The 20,341-nt window shown below is 43.6% G+C and overlaps 1 protein-coding gene across 4 annotated transcripts in view; it reads left to right on the plus strand.

The window, feature by feature from the left end:
* Positions 1 to 3,145: 3,145 nt before the first annotated feature.
* CDC16 (cell division cycle 16) overlaps positions 3,146 to 20,341 on the plus strand; it is a 39,763-nt gene continuing 22,567 nt past the window's right edge. For 3 of the 4 annotated variants that reach the window (XM_025364368.1, XM_025364369.1, XM_025364370.1), the window contains exons 1-12: positions 3,146 to 3,396; positions 4,865 to 4,919; positions 5,015 to 5,112; positions 6,809 to 6,847; positions 7,169 to 7,309; positions 9,781 to 9,940; positions 11,287 to 11,378; positions 11,877 to 12,010; positions 12,905 to 12,984; positions 14,004 to 14,053; positions 15,757 to 15,830; positions 20,034 to 20,159. In XM_025364368.1, the coding sequence (XP_025220153.1) occupies positions 3,349 to 3,396; positions 4,865 to 4,919; positions 5,015 to 5,112; positions 6,809 to 6,847; positions 7,169 to 7,309; positions 9,781 to 9,940; positions 11,287 to 11,378; positions 11,877 to 12,010; positions 12,905 to 12,984; positions 14,004 to 14,053; positions 15,757 to 15,830; positions 20,034 to 20,159 (1,097 nt within the window). In that variant the 5' untranslated portion in view covers positions 3,146 to 3,348. Of the gene's footprint in view, positions 3,397 to 4,864; positions 4,920 to 5,014; positions 5,113 to 5,231; positions 5,253 to 6,808; positions 6,848 to 7,168; positions 7,310 to 9,780; positions 9,941 to 11,286; positions 11,379 to 11,876; positions 12,011 to 12,904; positions 12,985 to 14,003; positions 14,054 to 15,756; positions 15,831 to 20,033; positions 20,160 to 20,341 lie in introns of those variants that run through there. The other variant, XM_025364371.1, reaches the window with a different exon arrangement.

The following is a 20,341-nucleotide window of genomic DNA, read 5'->3' on the forward strand; positions in this document are numbered from 1 at the left end:
CTGTAGGGAGCTTTTCCTCATTCATCTTACGGGCCCTAAGTCACTGCGTTCCAGCCAGAAGAGGTTCTCTGCATTCCCTGAATGCCCTGGGCCTTCTCCCAACCCCACTCCCTCCCCTATCCACTGGGCCAACCCATCCTTCAGTTCCATTTTGGCATCCCTTTGAGGACTGCCACTGTGGCCTCCACAGACATCAAGCCTGTGTTCGCAGGGCCCTCCACAATCTGCACTCCATCACCCGCTCCTGGCAGAACACTGGCACAGGAGACCAAAGCACGCGTGAATGAGTCAATCAGAAGAACAACTTGTACTAGAAAGTGCTTTCCCAAATTTGACATCAAAGTTGAGATCAGTGAACACTTTCATGGCTCATGACAAAGTTCATATCCACCTAACAAAAAATGAGGGCATTATTCAGTTAATTTAATAGTGAGAAAGATAATCAGATAACCAGCTAGAGATAACAACATTTCTGAATTGGCTGTTACCCTCACGTCCGCAGGGCTGGGCCCATGTCTGCGGACAGCAGTCTTTGAGAAGCTGCAGAGGGAGCCTGTGCAGGATGACTAGTGCTGCTGTGTCCTGCAGGTGGTGGGACAGGATGCTAGGAAGAAAAGGCGTCCGGCACCTCAGGATGCTCTGTCCGGGTGGCTCAGCTTGCTTCTCGTAGCCTCCCAGTCCTTTTACTGCAGTTTCAGGGGGTGATGCTGGCGACGCGGAGCCTGGCAGATTCCTCTCCAGGCTTCCCTTCACCCCGCAGAGCTTCCCCACACTGGCAGAACTCGATCACTGCCACCCAGAGGGCATCGTCTCTGAAGAGGCAGGGAGAGGGGGGAAGCTGCAAACCCCAGGCTGATGTTCTCGGTGTCCCCACAGCCTGCTTTTGCCTTAAAACCCCAGGTATACTCACGAATGGGTACGACACCCAAGAGGCCATTGTCAGCTCAGGGACTTGGTTTTAGTTGCAGCTTTGGGACCTCGGTTAGGTAAGTTACCCTCGCTGGGTCTTACTTTCCACATCAGTAAGTGCCACAAAGCTTAACATTTCTAAGCCAACAGAAAGCCTCAATTTTAATTAACAAACATTTACTTATCAATCATTTTTTACCTGGATGGAGGTTAATTCAAAAAAAAGGTATTAACCCAGAAGGTTTTTCTTTTTAAGAGTGTTAGTGGGGTGCTCATGTCCCGGCGGGAAAGCTCTGAACTTCCTCTGCCCAACTCTGCAGGCGACGCTTACAGCCCCTGTCTGTGGGGTCCAAGTGGACCTGGAGGTCTCCAAGGCAGCACCGGAGCAGACCTGCAGCTGCAGAGTGTGAAGAAACGCAAGGTAGATCGAGATTTGACGTTTGGATAGATGTTAATTCTGAACCCGAGAACTGTCTTTGTAAAATGACAACAAAGACATATTTGCCAATCATTGACTTCTTAATCGTGGCTTTTGCTCTTTCAAAGCCTCAACATTTTGCAGTTTCAGCCAACAGAATTCTCTAACTTTGTAAACTGCTCTCGTGTGGCGACAATACCACCTCACTAATCAGTGAGAAGGGTGATTGTTCTCTCTTCCTTTCAGAGTCATTTAAATTCTTGAGAAACCACTTGGCATATTTAATATTCTGGTCATACTGAAAATCCAAGTCTTGTTTTCCTGACCATATTTCAGGAACTAGTTTAAGGAAGGAATTATCTTTTAAAACCACAAAACACAGATTTTTACACACTCAATTTCACAAAACTCAGTATTGCAGAATTGCAAACATGCTCTGTGACTCAGTCTCCAGGGCTTAACTTCCCCCTTGTAGTAAATTTAGAGGGTCCTGAAATTTTATCTTCTTTAACAAGGGCAAATACTGGGAGAGAATGTAAGGAGAGGAAAATTAACAGAACATTCTGTTAGACAAACCAGCCTCGGGCATGTACATATTTGGCAGAGCTCTAATTTTGTTTGCTAACCTCTGATCACTACCTGAAATGGTCTCTGCAGGATATCAAGGCATCAGCAGTGCTGTACTCCCGGAGCATCTAGGTGAGAATCCAGTCCCTGGCCTTTCTCAGCTTCTGGAGGCCACCTGCACTCCCGGCTCATCTACCTACCTTCCCCCTCCCCTCCCCTCCCTTCCCTTCCCTCCTTCTCCTCCTTCCTTCCTATCTTTAAAGCCAGCAGCAGCATCTTCCAGTCTCTCTGACTCTCACCCCTGCTGCCCACTTTCACGTGTAAGAACTCTTGTGATTACATTACACCCAGCCACACAACCCATCTTAACTTAATCACCTCTTACAAAGTCCATTTTGTCATGTGAGGTAATACATAATATTTGTGAGCCCTATCAGTTTAACCAGTTAGTAAGTGTGGTAGAGGACACAATGATGGAAGGTTTTGAGGAAAGAAAAATAGCTCAGAGCAGTCTGAACTATTTGAAAGATGCAAAATTTATCAGGACGTGAGTGTGAGACTCACTTCAGTCACTGCTCCCCATGCCACAGGGGCAATTGTTTAAGGCATTTTGTTCCTACTGCTGAGTCACCCATTATTGTCACGTTTCTGGAGTCTGTGAGACAAAGAAAAATCTATAGTCAGTCAATAGCTTATGTTGTTTTAATGTAAATTCTTGATAAACAACCTAAGTTGCTTTCTTTCGTATGTTAAAATCTATTTGCATTTCTTTCCCTGTGAACTGTTTTTTGTCCTTCTCCTGAACCATTGATCTCTTCCCACTTACTTATTACATATATGTAAAGGGAATACTGGCTCTACGTTATAAGGAAATTCGCATTTTGTAATAGGTTTCCAATTTTTCCTAGGTTGTCTTTTGACTTCCTTTGCTGTTTGTGCACACATTTTTATTTTATTTTATTTTTTTGGTAATGAGAGTGCGTTGCTCTTGTTTTTAAAATGTTGACTACATTCTGGGGAAGGAAGGCTCAGCTAAAGCCCCACTTTCCATTGCTCAGCCACCTGCTTTTTGCCCGGGTGGGTGGTCCGGCCCCGAGCCCTCCTGAGTCTCTCGCCAATGCCCAGACGCGCCGCAGTGATTCCGGGGAGGCCGCGCTCTCGCCCCACGGCGGCCAGAAGCCCACGTGCCAGGAGAGGAATCGGAACCAGCAACTCAGGGCCGGTTTCCCGCGCCAGATGGGACTCGTTTGCTGGGGACTTCCGGGGCGGGGCCTGTCTGGAGCGGAAGAGCCTGGGCGGCCCACCGGGACTGGGCGGAGGTGCGGGTCTGCGGCCTTCGAGTTCTGTGGCGGCGGCGGCGGCGGGCGCGGGCACAGGCACGGGGCGTGGCGCGGAGCGGGCAGGAGGCGCGCGCCGGGCGGCGGGGTGCGGCGTGAGGCCGGGCCCGCGCGGCCATGAACCTAGAGCGGCTGCGGAAGCGCGTCCGGCAGTACCTCGACCAGGTGGGCGGCCCGGGCTGGGAGTGCGGGGCCCGGGCAGGCCGCGCCGGGTCCATTTCCGCGTGGCGTGGGGCTGGGGTGACTGCCGTCAGGGCTCTTGCTGGGGAAGGACTGGCCCGGCCCTGGGCCTTCATGTGGGACCAGCAGCGCTGTCTCCGCCTTACCCCGAAGGGAGCGGCCCCTGCCGCTTCGCAGCCCGGGGAGTGGAGGCCCCGGAGCGCAGGGGGCGCCTCACTCGGGTCTGAGCCTCGTTCTGCGTCTGGCGCGGAGGAGGTGCCCAAGAAACACCGACTACTCAGTGCAAGTTGAAGGACAATTTTTGAAGGAAAGTTGCAGGGCTAGCGAATAAAACGTTTTTGAGAGGTTTAGTTGTAATTTTTATTGGACTGAGTTTAAGTGAATAAAGATGTGCAGAAGCCTGTTGTCTGAAATCAGTACTTTAAAAATTCTCGTTAACTATGTCTGTGTTCCCTGCACTACCTTTGAGTGAATAACAGTGTTTAAGGAAAGAAGTGTCTTCGAGAATCAGCAGCATCAGTTTTATCTATAATGTTGTTTATTTTTTGTTGAAATGCTTGCTCTTTCAGGAAATTGGAAAGGAAGGGAAAGAAAAGCCATGGTAATGCAGAATTTTCGGAATTGGGTGCTAAATGACGTGGCCACATGTTCGCAGTCCATTTGGAGGGCGGTGTTTTTGTTTACCATAAGTCAGCTGAATTCAGTGTTTTGTGATCGTAGTGAGGAACATGACAGGCCCGGTTTCCAGACGGAGACTCCGGTATTGAGCATATTTGTAACCATCCCGTTGCCATTCCTCCTGCCTCGGGCTGGCAGCAGTGGTCCTGGCTTGCCTCCAGGGGAACTGAGGCAGAGACTGTAGAAGACTGAGGACCGAGGAGCAGAACAGGGACTAAAGCTAGCCGTAGGTCACTGGGTGGCTGGTTCTCATTGTCGGCTCCTTAATTTTTGTTAGACTTGGAGGAGGCGAGTTCTTCCCCATGCTCAGTGAAGCTTAGTTAATTTATGTGTGTGTGTTTTTAAATTTGAGTGTTATTAAAACTGCAACTGTTTTATATAAGGTATTTGAGTATAGTGTTCTATCTACTAAAATTCACTTTGGGATCCATTAACAGATCGTTGAAAGTGTTATATAAATAGCACAAGAATTGTTAGACTAGTTTTTGCTGTTTCACTTGCATTTCACTTGTATGTTTCGCGATGCATTTTTACAGTGTATGAGTTTTAAAAAATTGTCTTCATGAGTTGTATATACACAGATATTACAGTAATATTTGTATTGTGACATTGAACTAAAATTCACCCGATGTGAGATATAAGATAGAGATGTAACAAATTGTTGTTTTGAGATGTAGATTTATTACATAGAATTATAATGATATTAGATACCAGTTTAAGACTGTTGAAATAACGGGGCAGTTACCACTTTTTTTTTTTTTTTTTTGATATGCAGCAACAGTATCAAAGTGCTCTATTTTGGGCAGATAAAGTAGCTTCACTCTCTCATGGTAAGTGACAATGCTAATTGTTTTTCTGATTAATCTTAAATTTTTTTCTATTTCACCTTGTACCTCTGACCACTTACGTGCATTTTTCCCTCCAGAGGAACCCCAGGACATCTATTGGCTGGCTCAGTGTCTTTACCTGACAGCACAGTATCACAGAGCCGCCCACGCACTCCGGTCACGGAAACTGGACAAAGTAAGTAACGGTATGAACTTCAAAGCTCTTCAGAGCTTTAAAAAAATGTCATTAGTGGTCGAGTGCGGTGGCTCACACCTGTAATCCCAGCACAATATCACAGAGCCGCCCTTGCACTCCGGTCACGGAAACTGGACAAAGTAAGTAATGGTATGAACTGTAAAGCTCTTCAGAGCTTGAAAAAAATGTCATTAGTGGTCGAGCACGGTGGCTCACACCTGTAATCCCAGCACTTTGGAAAGCCAAGGCGGGTGGATCGCGAGGTCAGGAGTTCAAAACCAAGATGGTGAAACCCCGTCTCCGCTAAAAATACAAAAATTAGCTGGACGTGGTGGCAGTCACCTGTAATCCCAGCTACTCGGGAGGCTGAGGCAGAGAATTACTTGAACCTTGGAGGTGGAGGTTGCAGTGAGCTGAGGTCACACATTGCACTCCAGCCTGGACAATCCGTCTCAAAAAAAAAAAAGTCATTAGTGTTTTAGGTGTATATTCCATTATGTTGAAGTTATTTAAATTTATGCAATTTTTCTTTGTTTTTGTTTTTGTTTTTTTGAGGTCTCTGTGTCACCCAGGAGTGCAGTGGGATGATCGTGGCTCACTGTAGCCTCAGACTCCTGGGTTCGAGTGATCCTTCTGCCTCAGCCTCCCTAGTAGCTGGGACTACAGGTGCATGCCACCACACCCAGCTAATTTTAAAATTTTTTTGGTACAGACGGGGCCTCACTATGTTGCCCAGGCTAGTCTTGAACTCCTGGTCTCAAGCAGTCCTCCTGCCTTGGTCTCCCAAAGTGCTGGGATTATAGATGTGAGTCATCACAGTAGGCCCAATTTTTTTTACCGAATGTGAAGGGAAAATGTCTTACACCTCATTTGTCACCTTCTTTTTCCCCATCTCCCGTCTAGTCTAAATTCTGAAGACTGTTTTCTAAACAGCTGTGAAATCATGGATATTCCTTTTCCTCCCCACTCATATGTGTCAGGCCTTTGATTCTTTGTCTGTTCTGTTACAGCCTCTCTTCTTGTCTCTTTTCCACAGTAACAGTTTTTCTCTGCTCACCTTCCCTGTGTCCAGTTCATCTTGTGAACTGTTACAGGGGTGAGTAGTCTTCCTAAAACACAGATGTGATTATATTCCCACAGGGTCATTCAGTGACTTCCCATTACCTACAGGATAAAGTCAGATGCATCAGTAGGTCTGTGAGGCCCTCCATGATTTCTCTCCAGTCTGCGTCTAATCCACCACCATCAATACCTGGAGCACGTGCTCCAGTCACGTGGGACTGCTGTGAGCTCCTTGGACACCCAGCAGTTATTCACACTCAGTGCTTGAAGTGCTGCCGAGCGCTCCACTCCTCTGACCACTTACTCGCTGCCTCACTTGCTCTCCTGCAGATGTTTCCTTCTCCACCTGGCTGGTGCTTTCTGTGACCCCCTTTCGTCATGCTTACCTGTTGTGCTTAGTTCATGTATTCCCTACCGTAACCTCCTGGGGCAGGGCCTTTTTGAATCCTTGGTGCCTAGTAAACAGTAGGTTCATAATAAATATGGTTTAACAAGACTGGAATTTTATGTTTTTAAGTGCAAGAGTAAAACAAGAAATTATGAAATTAGCTCTATTTTATGCTTATGGCTTGCTTTGAAAGTGAAAATACGTATTATTTTGACCACTATTTAAACAAATTAATTTCTTTCCTAGTTGTATGAAGCATGTCGTTACCTTGCAGCTAGGTGCCATGTAAGTATGCTCACAATTTCATTTTTATTTGGTTGAATAAAATGAGTGTTATGCATCCCTTATATATGTGTGAGAATTTTAGTGATGTAGCTTAGCAGGTTAGTAAAGTATTTCACAAGGAAGTGTTCTTTTCCTTAGTATTGTTTGCTGTAAAATACTGATTCTTCATTTACTAAAAGCTGACATGCATGAAGAAAATTCTACTTTAGACATTTTATATTTAAGTAATGGATATAATATATATTATCCTTTAAAAATCTGGATCATATGTTTAGTGTTAGAAATTGTGGGTGATGAGTGGCATTTCTGTTTTCCCCATAGTATGCTGCAAAAGAGCACCAGCAGGCCCTTGATATTCTTGATATGGAAGAGCCAATCAACAAAAGATTATTTGAAAAATACTTGAAGGATGAAAGTGGCTTCAAAGATCCCTCCAGTGACTGGGAAATGTCACAGTCTTCAGTAAGTAGTACTGTTAGCACACCTCAGTAACAGCAGGGAGAATTGCCCCCATTATGTGGTAGAAATACATTATCTTCTTTTACCGGAGTGTTACTATATTAAAACAATTGTGGTTGCCAATTTATTTGATTTGCCCACCAAAACCAAAAAAGATTCTGAGACATTTCTGAGCCCTCAGTTGGAAGCTGTAATTGTACCTGCAGATGCCTGCATCCAAAATAGGCTGGCTTGAAATCTTCCTTCTCCGATGTCTTAAGCTACTCCCTAAAAGTGGAATAATTTTTCTCCTTCTTTCTGTGTTTCAACAGTGTTTTGGACCTACACCAAGAAACTTCGATTAGCTTACATTGTTTCTTTCCAGGAAATGGTTTTGTGTTCCTGTTTGCTTCAAAGTACATTGCTATGTAATTTTGTGTATTTCAGTTTGTATACTTCATATCTCCATGAAATTGCACATTCCTTGCTGGCAGAAATTGTATAATAACTTATTAAGTGACATTTATAGATCACTAATCTGGATTTTTTTTAAAAAAATAAAAACTTATTGAGGTTTAATTCATATGCCATGCAGTTCACCCATTTAAACTGTATGGTTTGATTCCTTTTAGTATATTCACAGAGCTTTGCAAACCTCACGATGGTCAATTTTAGAATATTTTTATTATTCAGAAAGAATCCCTGTAAGCCTTATCTGACCTACCTACCAATTTATCTTTTTTCCCACATCTTTTTTTTTTCCTTAATTAAGACGGGGTCTTTACTCTGTTGCCCAGGCTGGAGTGCGGTGGCACAGTCACAGCTCACTGCAGCCTCAACCTCCCAAGCTCAAGTGATTCTCCCACATCAGCCTTCCGAGTAGCTGGGACTACAAGCACATGCAACCACAGTCAGCTAATTTTTTAAAAAATGTTTTGTAGAGACAGGGTCTCACTGTGTTGCCCAGGCTGGTCTCAAACTCCTGGGCTCAGGTGATCCTCCTGCCTTAGTTTCCCAAAGTGTTGGGATTACAGGCATGAGCCACCGCACCTGGCCCATTTATTCTTTATATTTTTGGTAGAACTTTATTCATCTACTTTTCATCTTAGATAGTTATTTTTAAGCATAAAAGAATATTACGCATTCTAGGTTTTTTTTTTTGTCTGTTTTTTTTCTGGCCACTCATTAATTTATGTGTTGGGAAGCACATTCTTCTGCTAAGAAATGCATTTATGAGAGTGTCTGGTACAGTCATTATTTTAGGACCTCTTATCCATTAACTTACCTGCCACGAAATGTGTGATTTATTTGTAATGATTGTTATCGATTTTGTGAAATTATATTTTTTTCAAAAGCGAGTCCTAGGATATTGCTTATCTTGAAGACTCTCATAATTCATTATTTTTTCTAAAATTTTACTTTACGAATCTTCTTCATATCCTTAATGATTTTAGCTGCCTGTTGCTGGATCATCTTTCAATTCAGTTTGAGGTCCAGAGTCTAGAATGTGCATCAGATTTCCATATCTTCTTGTTTATGGTAGTCGTGAGATGGCCATTGAACACCTTACCATGTGCTAGCACCACAGAGAGGGTAGCATCTCTAGACCTCAGAGTTCTATAAGTTAGTGTTTTTACCCTTTTACAGATGAGGAAAGGAAATGGAGGCCAAGAGAGGTTCAATCACTTGTCCAAGGTTACAAGTGGCAGAGCTGGGGCTTGAACTCGGGTCTGTCCTGCCCCAGCAGGCCATTATGCTGACTGCTCTGACCACTGTGCTGCATTGCTGCCAGTTTCTGCTCATGAAGATCCTTTTGAGGGGTGTCTACCTATCACACTGTCAATCTTGGAGTTTTATACACATGCATACACACTCTGTTTGCCATCTCTAAATCATTGCACTGTTTTGGACAAAACAGGTAATGAACCTAGTAGCTGTGACATGGACTTTTGTTATAAAGATGTGTTGGAACAGAGCGGTTAGAGCCCAGGGAAGGTGAATTGAAGAAACTTTGCTGTTTTTTTGTGTGTGTCTGTATGTGTGTGTGTTTTTATTCATGCCTTGAGAGTTGTGATTAAATCCCTTTAAATGCAATAAAAACTTCTCAGTATTCTAAGACACAATTCTCTATCAAAAGTTAAGTTTAAGGGCCAGGCATGGTGGCTCATGCCTGTAATCTCAGCGCTTCGGGAGGCCAAAGTGGGAGGATCACTTGAGGCCAGGAGTTTGAGAGCAGCCTAGGCAACACAGCAAGATTGTACAAAAAATTTTAGGAATTAGCTGTTCGTGGTGGTGTTCACCTGTAATCCTAGCTACTCAGGAGGCTGAGGTAGGAGGGTCACTTGAGATCAGAGGAGTTCAAGGCTGCAGTGAGCTATGATCGCACCCCTGAACTCCAGCTTGGGAGACAGAGTGAGACTCTGCCTCTAAGGAAAAAAAAAAAAGTTAAGTTTAAAAATACTGACTTAATATGCGACTCATTATTTTTCCAACAGATAAAGAGTTCTATTTGTCTTCTACGTGGGAAAATCTATGATGCTCTAGATAACCGAACTCTGGCTACCTACAGCTACAAAGAAGCTTTGAAGCTTGATGTCTACTGTTTTGAAGCATTTGATCTTCTAACATCACACCACATGTTGACAGCACAAGAAGGTTTGGAAACTCAGGTGTTTTATGTTTAGCAAAATTAATATTGTTTGGATTTTTTGCCTCTGAAATCTTCTAAGTCAACAGCAGGCCACGTATGGGTTTAAATAGACCTACTGACTTTCTTAGTCTTCAAATGTAAAGCACATTGCAGAATGCAGTATTGTACGGTGCCTTGTGCTGTCCGAATCCAGGGATTGTTTTTTTTTTTTTTTTTTTTTTTTTTTTTTTTTTTTTTTTTTTTGAGACGGAGTCTCGCTCTGTCACCCAGGCTGGAGTGCAGTGGCCGGATCTCAGCTCACTGCAAGCTCCGCCTCCCGGGTTCACGCCATTCTCCTGCCTCAGCCTCCCGAGTAGCTGGGACTACAGGCGCCCGCCGCCACGCCCGGCTAAGTTTTTGTATTTTTAGTAGAGACGGGGTTTCACCGTGTTAGCCAGGATGGTCTCGATCTCCTGACCTCGTGATCCGCCCGTCTCGGCCTCCCAAAGTGCTGGGATTACAGGCTTGAGCCACCGCGCCCGGCCCAGGGATTGTAATAGGAAGAGACCATCTTTTTGAGAAGTGATTGAGATAGTATAAACCAGGATTTCAGTATCTCATTCAGTGATTCTCAACCGTGTTGCTCTTTAAATCCTTGGGAAAATTGAGAAACGTCCATGTCCAGTTCCCAACTCCAGAGCAGTTGAGTGGGAGTCTCGGGGTGAGATCCTATCAGATGGTTTAAAGCTCCCAGGTGATCCTAATGTACCACAGGCACTGAGAATCACAGTCCCAAGTATGTTGGCAGTAATGTGAGGTGGGTAAAGAAGGGAAACAGAAAATAGAGTTGTTGAATTAATGGGATTCTAGCGTATTTTAGCCTAGTGCAGGGGTTCTCAGCCAACCAGGGTGATTTTGCCACCCCTCAACTCCCCGGGAACATTTGGCAATGTCTGGAGACATTGTTTGTCACAGCTGAGGGTCAGGGAGGGAGGCTGAGAGGTTGCTGCTGCTATCTAGCGGCTGACGGCCAGAGGTCCTGCTTAGCACCTGCAGTGCACGGGCTCCCCCGTCCTCAGCAGAGCAAGATCCCCGCAGCGTCAGGAGTGCAGAGACTGGTGGTTCTTAGGTGACAAGAGCCACCGGGGACCTGGCCTCAGCCCTAGAAGAGTGGCCTCCACCTACCAGATGATTCCCATCTTCAGGCCTGGAACTGTTGTGTCAGCTTCTGTAGCACATTTTGATCTTCTTATGTTCTCTTTTGAGTTAGATTTACTTAGACCAAGAACTATAGAATAATATTTTTAGTTGTTGGCTTTTTTCCCTCTATAAATATTATGAGGATATTCTTTTTTTTCTTACCATTTTTAAGAAAAAGAACTTCTTGAATCACTACCTCTTAGCAAGCTGGGTAATGAAGAACAGGAATTGCTGCGTTTTCTATTTGAGAACAAATTGAAAAAAGTAAGTAAAACCAAAGAGTTAGCATTTGCTTTATGTAAATATCGTATTCCATTAAATTTGGCATCTAGTCTTGTATTAAATTTTTGAAATTAAAACTTTTTAAATTTAGCACATTTTCAAGAATAGAGCATTTAAAATACATAAGATTCCAAAAAAAACACTTCCAAAAATACCTGTCTTCCTCTGAAAGACTCCTTATACTAAAAGATTGAATTACCAAGTAAATGGAATGGTGTTGCATGAAAATGAAGATCTTTTTTGTTATGCTTCCTAAATGTTTACTTTGAGAAATACATCCCACTATGGAATTCTGTGATAAAATTGAGAAGGGAGTAAAACTTACTGAGAGGAGTACTTATAAAACCTAAAGTTACAAGTTTTCAGAGGCTCACATTTGTTCTTGTAAATGTTTTAACCACTTGGGTCAAACACAAATTGAATCGCATTTTATTTTGTTTTTGCTCATTGCGTTTATGTTTACATTTCTCTGTGTTTCAGTATAATAAGCCTAGTGAAACGGTCATCCCTGAGTCTGTAAATGGCTTGCAAGAGAATCTGGATGTGGTAGTGTCTTTAGCTGAGAGACATTATTATAACTGTGATTTTAAAATGTGCTACAAACTTACTTCGGTGTAAGTATATCCATCAGTTTTTCTGTAGGAACATGGAGTTCACTCCATCTTACCTAAGTGATTCATGGACGTGCTCTCTGAATCATCCTGAACTAGATGATAATTTAAGTTACCTTTACCGTTTGTAGAGCGCAGAACAGGGTGCTGTCTTAAAGAGCAGTTTGCAGACATGAGTTTATGCATATTTGTAGATTTATGACATTAACTTGGGAGGGATATACACGTTGCTCTTACTGATCTTGATAATTTGCAAGTTTGAAAATACCATTTTGGCACATTGTTTTGTAAAATTCATTCTCAATTAGAGACTCACGCTGTGGATGCTGGGTGTTCAATATGCTGCACTCGGTAGCTAAGCCATCTCCCACACGCATCAGTTTTCCAGTGTGCATAATTTAAACTTTAGCTAAATGACATATACTGTTTTTTGTAGATCTTGGTTGGATTTTAAATCCTTGAAATTACAAAAATTTTAATTGACAAAACACGTAACCGATTTATTAGGTTGGTGCAAAAGTAATTGCAGTTTTTGCTGTTGGACGTAATGGTAAAACTGCAATTATTTTTGCACCAACCTAATGGTATTTCCTATTGGTTTTGATTCTTTTAAATAATCGGCCTACTTATTTTATAAATTATAATTCTGTTGACTTAAAGTAAATGTTTGTGATAATGTTTATTTTTATTCCTTTCAAACAAACCAGAATTTTTTCTTTAATTTGTCACTTAATTGTGGCCTTAACTGAATCAACCTGAAGATAATGGAGTGAAGAAAGTGCAGTATTATAACCCACAGCATCATACGTGATGCTGTGATGACTGCACATAGCTGATCCTCATGAGTGCCGTCACCTACTGTTTTGGGGTAGTAATGTGTTGCTTTTTAACTTTCAGAGTAATGGAGAAAGATCCTTTCCATGCAAGTTGTTTACCTGTACATATAGGGACGCTTGTAGAGCTGAATAAAGCCAATGGTAAGATTTTTTATAAATTAAAGTAATTCTTAGACATAAAACAATTTTTTTCTGTAACTTGAAATTTTGTCTCTGAAATTCTGGATAGTTGAGATTGCAGGTAACATAATGGAACCCTACTATAAGAGTAACAACTGGGGAGGAAATGTTTAGGAAAGTAGCAAATGGCCAATTTTGTCTTCCCATCAGAACAATTAGTTCTTTATCGCTGTTTCCTACTACCTTTTCTCAGATATCATTTATGTTTCAAGGTTTGTTAACTTTAAATTGTTGGGCGTCAGTTCTGCCATTTTTTTCCTTTTTGTTTTGTAAATTCCATTGGAAATCTGATATGGTAAGAGTCGATAACTACTTAGAAATTGGAGAGGAGCAGATTGTTTGCTCGTGTTTTCCGTATTTTTAACATTTGACATTTAGCTGTGTTTGGGGATGCATTTGTCCTTAAATTTTTCTAAACCGAATGGTGAGCTCTGTCAGGAAGGAAAACCCTCACCGAATCCCTGCTGCTCAGAGTGTGGTCTGTGGACCAGCAACATCGCATCTGTGGAAGCTGGTTGGAAATGCAGCATCTCCAGCTGCCCTGGTCTGCTGAATCCAAGTCTGCATGTAGGAAGCGTCATCTCGAAATGCCAGGATTTACACATTTCTCAAGATTACATAGTATCACTGATCTGATAAAAGTTTGTTCAACCAAATTGGTTGTGGGTGGTTATGATGGTCCATAATAGGCCCTTGGTGTGACAGGCATGAGCTTCTGAGAGAGGTGAGGTGCTTTGCTGTATCCTCTGCAGTATTCAGGAAGTGGTTTCTTAGGGGCTGTCTGTTCCCACCTTGCGCACCATGTGTCCTTCATCTAACTCTCCAGTTAGTCAATTTTGTATCTAGAAGGAAAGACAAGTATGAAATTCTTACTTTGCTGTAAGAACAGAATTCTGTGACTGTGAAGAGTTGTAATGAAGTCATGTCTTAAATCACATGTGATATGAACAATTGTTCTTTTTCTGCTTTTTCCTGAACAGAACTTTTCTATCTTTCTCATAAACTGGTGGATTTATATCCTAGTAATCCTGTAAGTAATACAACTTTTAGTCGTCGTTTTTTTTTTTACCTGAACTTTAAGAAAATGCTTAACTTGTATTTAGACAATAGCTTAAGTTCAAGCAAGTGCTGTTTTATTAAAGTGTTGCAGCAGAATCTCCTAGTGTTTAACGTACTTACAAAGCAGCATTAACTTTTCCACCCATGAAGGTATATTTTAATTATAACAAAGCAAAAAGGGTTTTTAACCCTCTTTTCTGATTATAGAAATTATACATGCTTATTTTAAAATACTTAGCATCTAGCAATATAAAATACTGACCATGACAGTCACGCATCCCTTTCCTAGGAAATGCTGATAATTGTTTGGTAGCTTTCTCACATTGCACGTATAAGACAACTTATTGAATTGTGTACTGATTCCAAACTGTCGTGGATTGGAATGGAGAACTAGGAATGGAAAATGGAATCAGGGACTGCATTTTTAAAGACAAAATTGGGAATCAGGGTGTAAGACTCAGTCAAGACAAGAATTTGCACCCTATCCCAGTGTGAAACCAGTGCAAGAGAAAACCAGCTAAATAGTCAGAACGCGGTCAGAGAGCAAGGAAGAGCCAGGGTCAAGCTGGGGGAGATGAGCAGTGCAGGGGAGTCAGGACACTGAGGGAGATGAGCAGTGCAGGGAGTCAGGACGCTGGGGGAGATGAGCAGTGCAGGGGGTCAGGACGCTGGGGGAGATGAGCAGTGCAGGGAGTCAGGACGCTGGAGGAGATGAGTAGTGCAGGGAGTCAGGACACTGGGATAGATGAGAAGTGCAGGGGAGTCAGGACGCTGGGGGAGATGAGAAGTGCAGGGGGTCAGGACACTGAGGGAGATGAGCAGTGCAGGGGAGTCAGGACACTGGGGGAGATGAGCAGTGCAGGGGGTCAGGACGCTGGGGGAGATGAGAAGTGCAGGGAGTCAGGACACTGAGGGAGATGAGCAGTGCAGGGGGTCAGGACGCTGGGGGAGATGAGAAGTGCAGGGAGTCAGGACGCTGGGGGAGATGAGCAGTGCAGGGGAGTCAGGACACTGGGGGAGATGAGTAGTGCAGGGAGTCAGGACACTGGGATAGATGAGCAGTGCAGGGGGTCAGGACGCTGGGGGAGATGAGCAGTGCAGGGAGTCAGGACGCTGGAGGAGATGAGTAGTGCAGGGAGTCAGGACACTGGGATAGATGAGAAGTGCAGGGGGTCAGGACGCTGCGGGAGATGAGCAGTGCAGGGGAGTCAGGACGCTGGGATAGATGAGCAGTGCAGGGGAGTCAGGACGCTGGGGGAGATGAGAAGTGCAGGGGGTCAGGACACTGAGGGAGATGAGCAGTGCAGGGGAGTCAGGACGCTGGGGGAGATGAGAAGTGCAGGGGGTCAGGACGCTGGGGTAGATGAGCAGTGCAGGGGGTCAGGACGCCAGAGGAGATGAGCAGTGCAGGGGGTCAGGACTCACAGGCTGGTTTTTGAAACAGGGACTCCAGGGGCCTTGTCTTTTGTAGACGTCTCCTTGAGAAAGAGCCACGGAGTGTCTGCCCTCTTCTCCTTTTGGACCTTAGTAGACTGTGTTAGAGAAATGTCTAACGTAACTAGAATATGTGATAAGAAACATCTAGTGTACCCTCTGTCTACCGTAATTTGTTGCAGATTCCAATTGGATATTCCAATTGCAGTCTTTGGTTATGGTACATTTTGAACTTTTTAGGTGTCTTGGTTTGCAGTGGGATGTTACTATCTCATGGTCGGTCATAAAAATGAACATGCCAGAAGATATCTCAGGTATGAATTTCTTTTCTTCCTCTCCAGGTAACCTACAGAATTGATGTCTTGCTCATAAGCTTTCAAGTAGTAATTAGTGAGTACTTTAAAAGCAATGTGAAAGAATAAATGTTCTTCTTTTTTTTCTTCCTTTCTTTTCTTTCTGTTTCTTTTTCTTCTCCCCTCCGCTCCCCTCTGTGAAGAGGTTCTCACTCTGTTGCCCAGACTAGAGTGCAGTGGTGCAATAGTGGCTCACCTTGAACTCAAATGATCCCCTTGCTCAGCCTGCCAAGTAGCTGGGACTACAGGCACCACCATGCCTAGCTGATTTAAACATTTTTTTTTTTTTTTTTTTTTTTTGAGACGGAGTCTCGCTCTGTCACCCAGGCTGGAGTGCAGTGGCCGGATCTCAGCTCACTGCAAGCTCCGCCTCCCGGGTTCACGCCATTCTCCTGCCTCAGCCTCCTGAGTAGCTGGGACTACAGGCGCCCGCCACCTCGCCCGGCTAGTTTTTTGTATTTTTTAGTAGAGACGGGGTTTCACCATGTTAGCCAGGATGGTCTCGATCTCCTGACCTCGTGATCCGCCCGTCTCAGCCTCCCAAAGTGCTGGGATTACAGGCTTGAGCCACCGCGCCCGGCTACATTTTTTTTTTAGTAGAGACAAATCTCACTGTGTTGCCTAGGCTGGTCTTGAACTCCTGGCCTCAAGCAGTCCTTCTGCTTCGGCCTCCCAAAGTGTTGAGATTACAGGCATGAGCCACCATGCCTGGCTGAATAAATGTTTTCTTCAAGAGGTTTTTTCTTTATAAGATGCCACGGGGAGAGAGAGAGAAAAAAAAAATCAGTGATGTAGACCCTATTTTCAAGGAACCTATATATTTTATTTATAAATGAGAATAAATGGCCAGGCATGGTGGCTCATGCCTGTAATGCCAGCACTTTGGGAGGCCAACGCAGGTAGATCACCTGAGGTCAGGAGTTCAAGACCAGCCTGGCTAACATGGTGAAACTCTGTCTCTACTAAAAATACAAAAAATTAGCCAGATGTGGTAGTGGGCATATGCGTCCCAGCTACTCAGGAGGCTGAGACGGGAAAATCGCTTGAACACGGAAAGTGGAGGTTGCAGTGAGCTGAGATCGCACCATTGCACTGCAGCCTGGGCAACAAGAGCAAAACTCTGTCTCAAAAAAGTAATAATAGGCCGGGCGCGGTGGCTCAAGCCTGTAATCCCAGCACTTTGGGAGGCCGAGGCGGGTGGATCACGAGGTCAGGAGATCGAGACCATCCTGGCTAACATGGTGAAACCCCGTCTCTACTAAAAATACAAAAAACTAGCTGGGCGTGGTGGCGGGCGCCTGTAGTCCCAGCTACTCGGAGGCTGAGGCAGGAGAATGGCGTGAACCTGGGAGGCGGAGCTTGCAGTGAGCCAAGATCGCGCCACTGCACTCCAGCCTGGGTGACACAGCGCGAGACTCCGTCTCAAAAAAAAAAAAAGTAATAATAGTAATTAAAAATTAATAAATGAGAATAAATATGAAACAATAGAGAATAATGTAGTTTGAAAGTTTCTCTTTTTCACTTGCAGAGATCCTGTTAACCTTCTAGTTTTAGGATTTCTTTTATTAGTTGTGAAATTACACAAAACTTTACGTAAAATTGGGGTCACTAAATGTGACTATAAAACAGAATTCTTAGCAGGGTGAACTGGTTCATATAATGATTTGCTGTGGTTTTAACTTAAGGAAAGTCATGCAGCCTAGTGAAGCTATTTAACCAGTATTATTCAAGTTTAGAAAAATGTCAAGTATATGAAGAATTAATTGCTTAAACTCTAAATGTTCTAATTTCTGTGATTTCTTCTGTGCAAACAAAACAATTGATCTCTAAGGGAAAGAGCATAAACTTTGGAGTCAAATTTGAATTCTAATCCAAGTTCTGTGACTTACCAACTGAAATTCCTTGGGAAAGTTAATTTCTCCTACTCTCTTTCTTTAAAAATGGGGATGTCAGCTGGGCATGGTGGCTCACACCTGTAATCCCAGCACTTTGGGAGGCCAAGACAGGCGGATTACCTGAGGTCAGGAGTTCGAGACCAACACGGCTAACATGGTGAAAGTCTGTCTCTACTGAAAATACAAAAATTAGTTGGGCGCGGTGGCATGCGCCCATAATCCCAGCTACTTGGGAGGCTGAGGGAGGAGTAATTGCTTGAACCTGGGAGACGGAGGTTGTAGTGAGCTGAGATTGCACCACTGCACTCCAGCCTGGCTGACAGAGTGAGACTCTGTCTCAAAAAAAAGGGGTGGGGGGTGGGGGGATGTCATGTTCATATACCAGGATTGTTAGAAAAACTGATGCCACGAAAGTACCCTGTACTAGGAGGAAACGAGAATGTTCCCTGGTTGGTTGTATGGTTAGCATTTTAGAAGAACTTCTACATAGAAAGATGATTAGTATTGTAAAAGTTCTTTTGAGCTATGCTGCTTTAATCTAGTGTACAATTCAGTGATGGACTCTTATCAGTGGTCCCCTACCTTTTTGGCACCAGGGACCGTTTTGTGGAAGCCCACCCCCCCATCAGGGGTGGGGGCACTGGTTTCGTGATGATTCAAGTGCATTACATTTATCGTGTACTTTATTTTTGTTATTATTACATTGTAACATGTAATGAAATAATTATACAACTCACTATAATGAAGAATCAGTGGGAGCCCTAAGCTTGTTTTCCTGCAACTAGATGGTCACATCTGGGAGAGATGGGAGACAGTGGCAGGTCATCAGGCATTAGATTCTCATGAGGAGTGTGCCACCTAGATCCCTCACATGTGCGATTAACGGTAGGGTTTGTGCACTTAGGGGAGCCTCATGCTGCCTCTGATCTGACAGGAGGCAGAGCTCAGTGTTTACGCACTTACAAGAACCTCATGCTGCCTCTGATCTGACAGAGGCTCAGGCAGAAATGCAAGTGAAGGGGAGTGGCTGTAAATACAGATTAAGCTTTTTTTTTCTTTTTTCAAATGGCAAGTTCTTTCTTGATACATGAAGCTTTACTCACCTGCCTGCCACTCACCTCCTGCTGTGCCGCCTGGTTCCTAACAGGCCAGGGACTGATAAACTAGTCCGTGGCCCAGGGGTTGGGGACCCCTGCTCTACATGAAACAGGAAACATTTGGATAAAAGAAAACTTAAAATACAAGGAAGTAAGGTATCACCCTATATGTTTTCCACATTTTGTGGTATGTTCTCTGTATTCCTTGTGGGTTGATTATACAGTGTTCACTGTATAATTATACAGTTATTCGCTGATATATATGAGTCCAGTCCGTGTAACCAGGGTACATCTGTTGACCACCATCTACAGGATATCGCTTAATCCGTCAAGCCTCAGTATACCTGTCTTTAAAATGTAAATGAATTTATCTTGCAAGTTATTAGGATGAGAGGATGTATCTACTAGGTTACATAGTGGAGTTTCTGGATTAAGTAAAATCTGTAAGTTCTATTTAGAATGCTAATGGGGTTTGCTACCGTACATAAAAAGCTGTGACACTCTCTCCTAAAATTTCTTAAAATTTTGCTATACTGTTAAACAGTTTTAGTTTAAATGACTCAACATAGATGTTACATTAGTGTTTAATATGTTGACAGTTCATTTATTTGCTAAATGAATGTTAATGTTTTTGAGGCCATCTCCTTATATAAAATTAATAATTTAAGAATAAATATTAGCCGGGCACAGTGGCTTATGCCTGTAATCCCAGTGACTCAAGAGGCTGAGGCAGGAGGATCACTTGAGCCCAGGATTTTGAGGCTGCAGTGAGCTATGATCATACCACTGCATTCCAGCCTCCAGCGACAGAGCAAGACTCTGTCTCTAAAAATAAAAAAGAATAAATAGACTGGTGCCTGTAATCCAGCATTTTGGGAGGCCGAGGCGGGTGGATCACCTGAGGTCAGGAGTTCGAGACCAGCATGACCAACATGGTGAAACCCCATCTCTACTAAACATACAAAATTAGCTGGGCACGGTGGCGACCTGTAATCACAGCTACTTGGGAGGTTGAGGCAGGAGAATTGCTTAATACTGGGAGGCAGAGGCTGCAGTGAGCCGAGATGGCGCCACTGCACTCCAGCCTGGGCAACAAAGTGAGACTTCGTCTCAAAAAAAAAAAAAAAAAAAGAATAAATATTATATTACTTCAATTAACTCTCTTGTTTTAGCAAAGCCACAACACTTGAGAAAACCTACGGGCCTGCGTGGATAGCCTACGGACATTCGTTTGCGGTGGAGAGCGAGCATGACCAAGCGATGGCTGCGTACTTCACAGCAGCACAGCTGATGAAAGGGTACGGCAGAGCAGACCCACCGGACTCCATGAAGGGGTGTTTTTCCTAATAGAAATGAAATTTCTGTTATTATTATCACTGCTATTTGGTTGCTAAACTAAACAAAAGCATTTTACTTGCCTTTTAATCTAGTTGCTTGTGATTGTAAAATAACTGAAAGTGGAGGGGTAAAGAGGCTGGTG

The sequence above is a fragment of the Theropithecus gelada genome, chromosome 17, assembly GCF_003255815.1.
Source record: "Theropithecus gelada isolate Dixy chromosome 17, Tgel_1.0, whole genome shotgun sequence".
Lineage (NCBI taxonomy): Eukaryota > Metazoa > Chordata > Mammalia > Primates > Cercopithecidae > Theropithecus > Theropithecus gelada.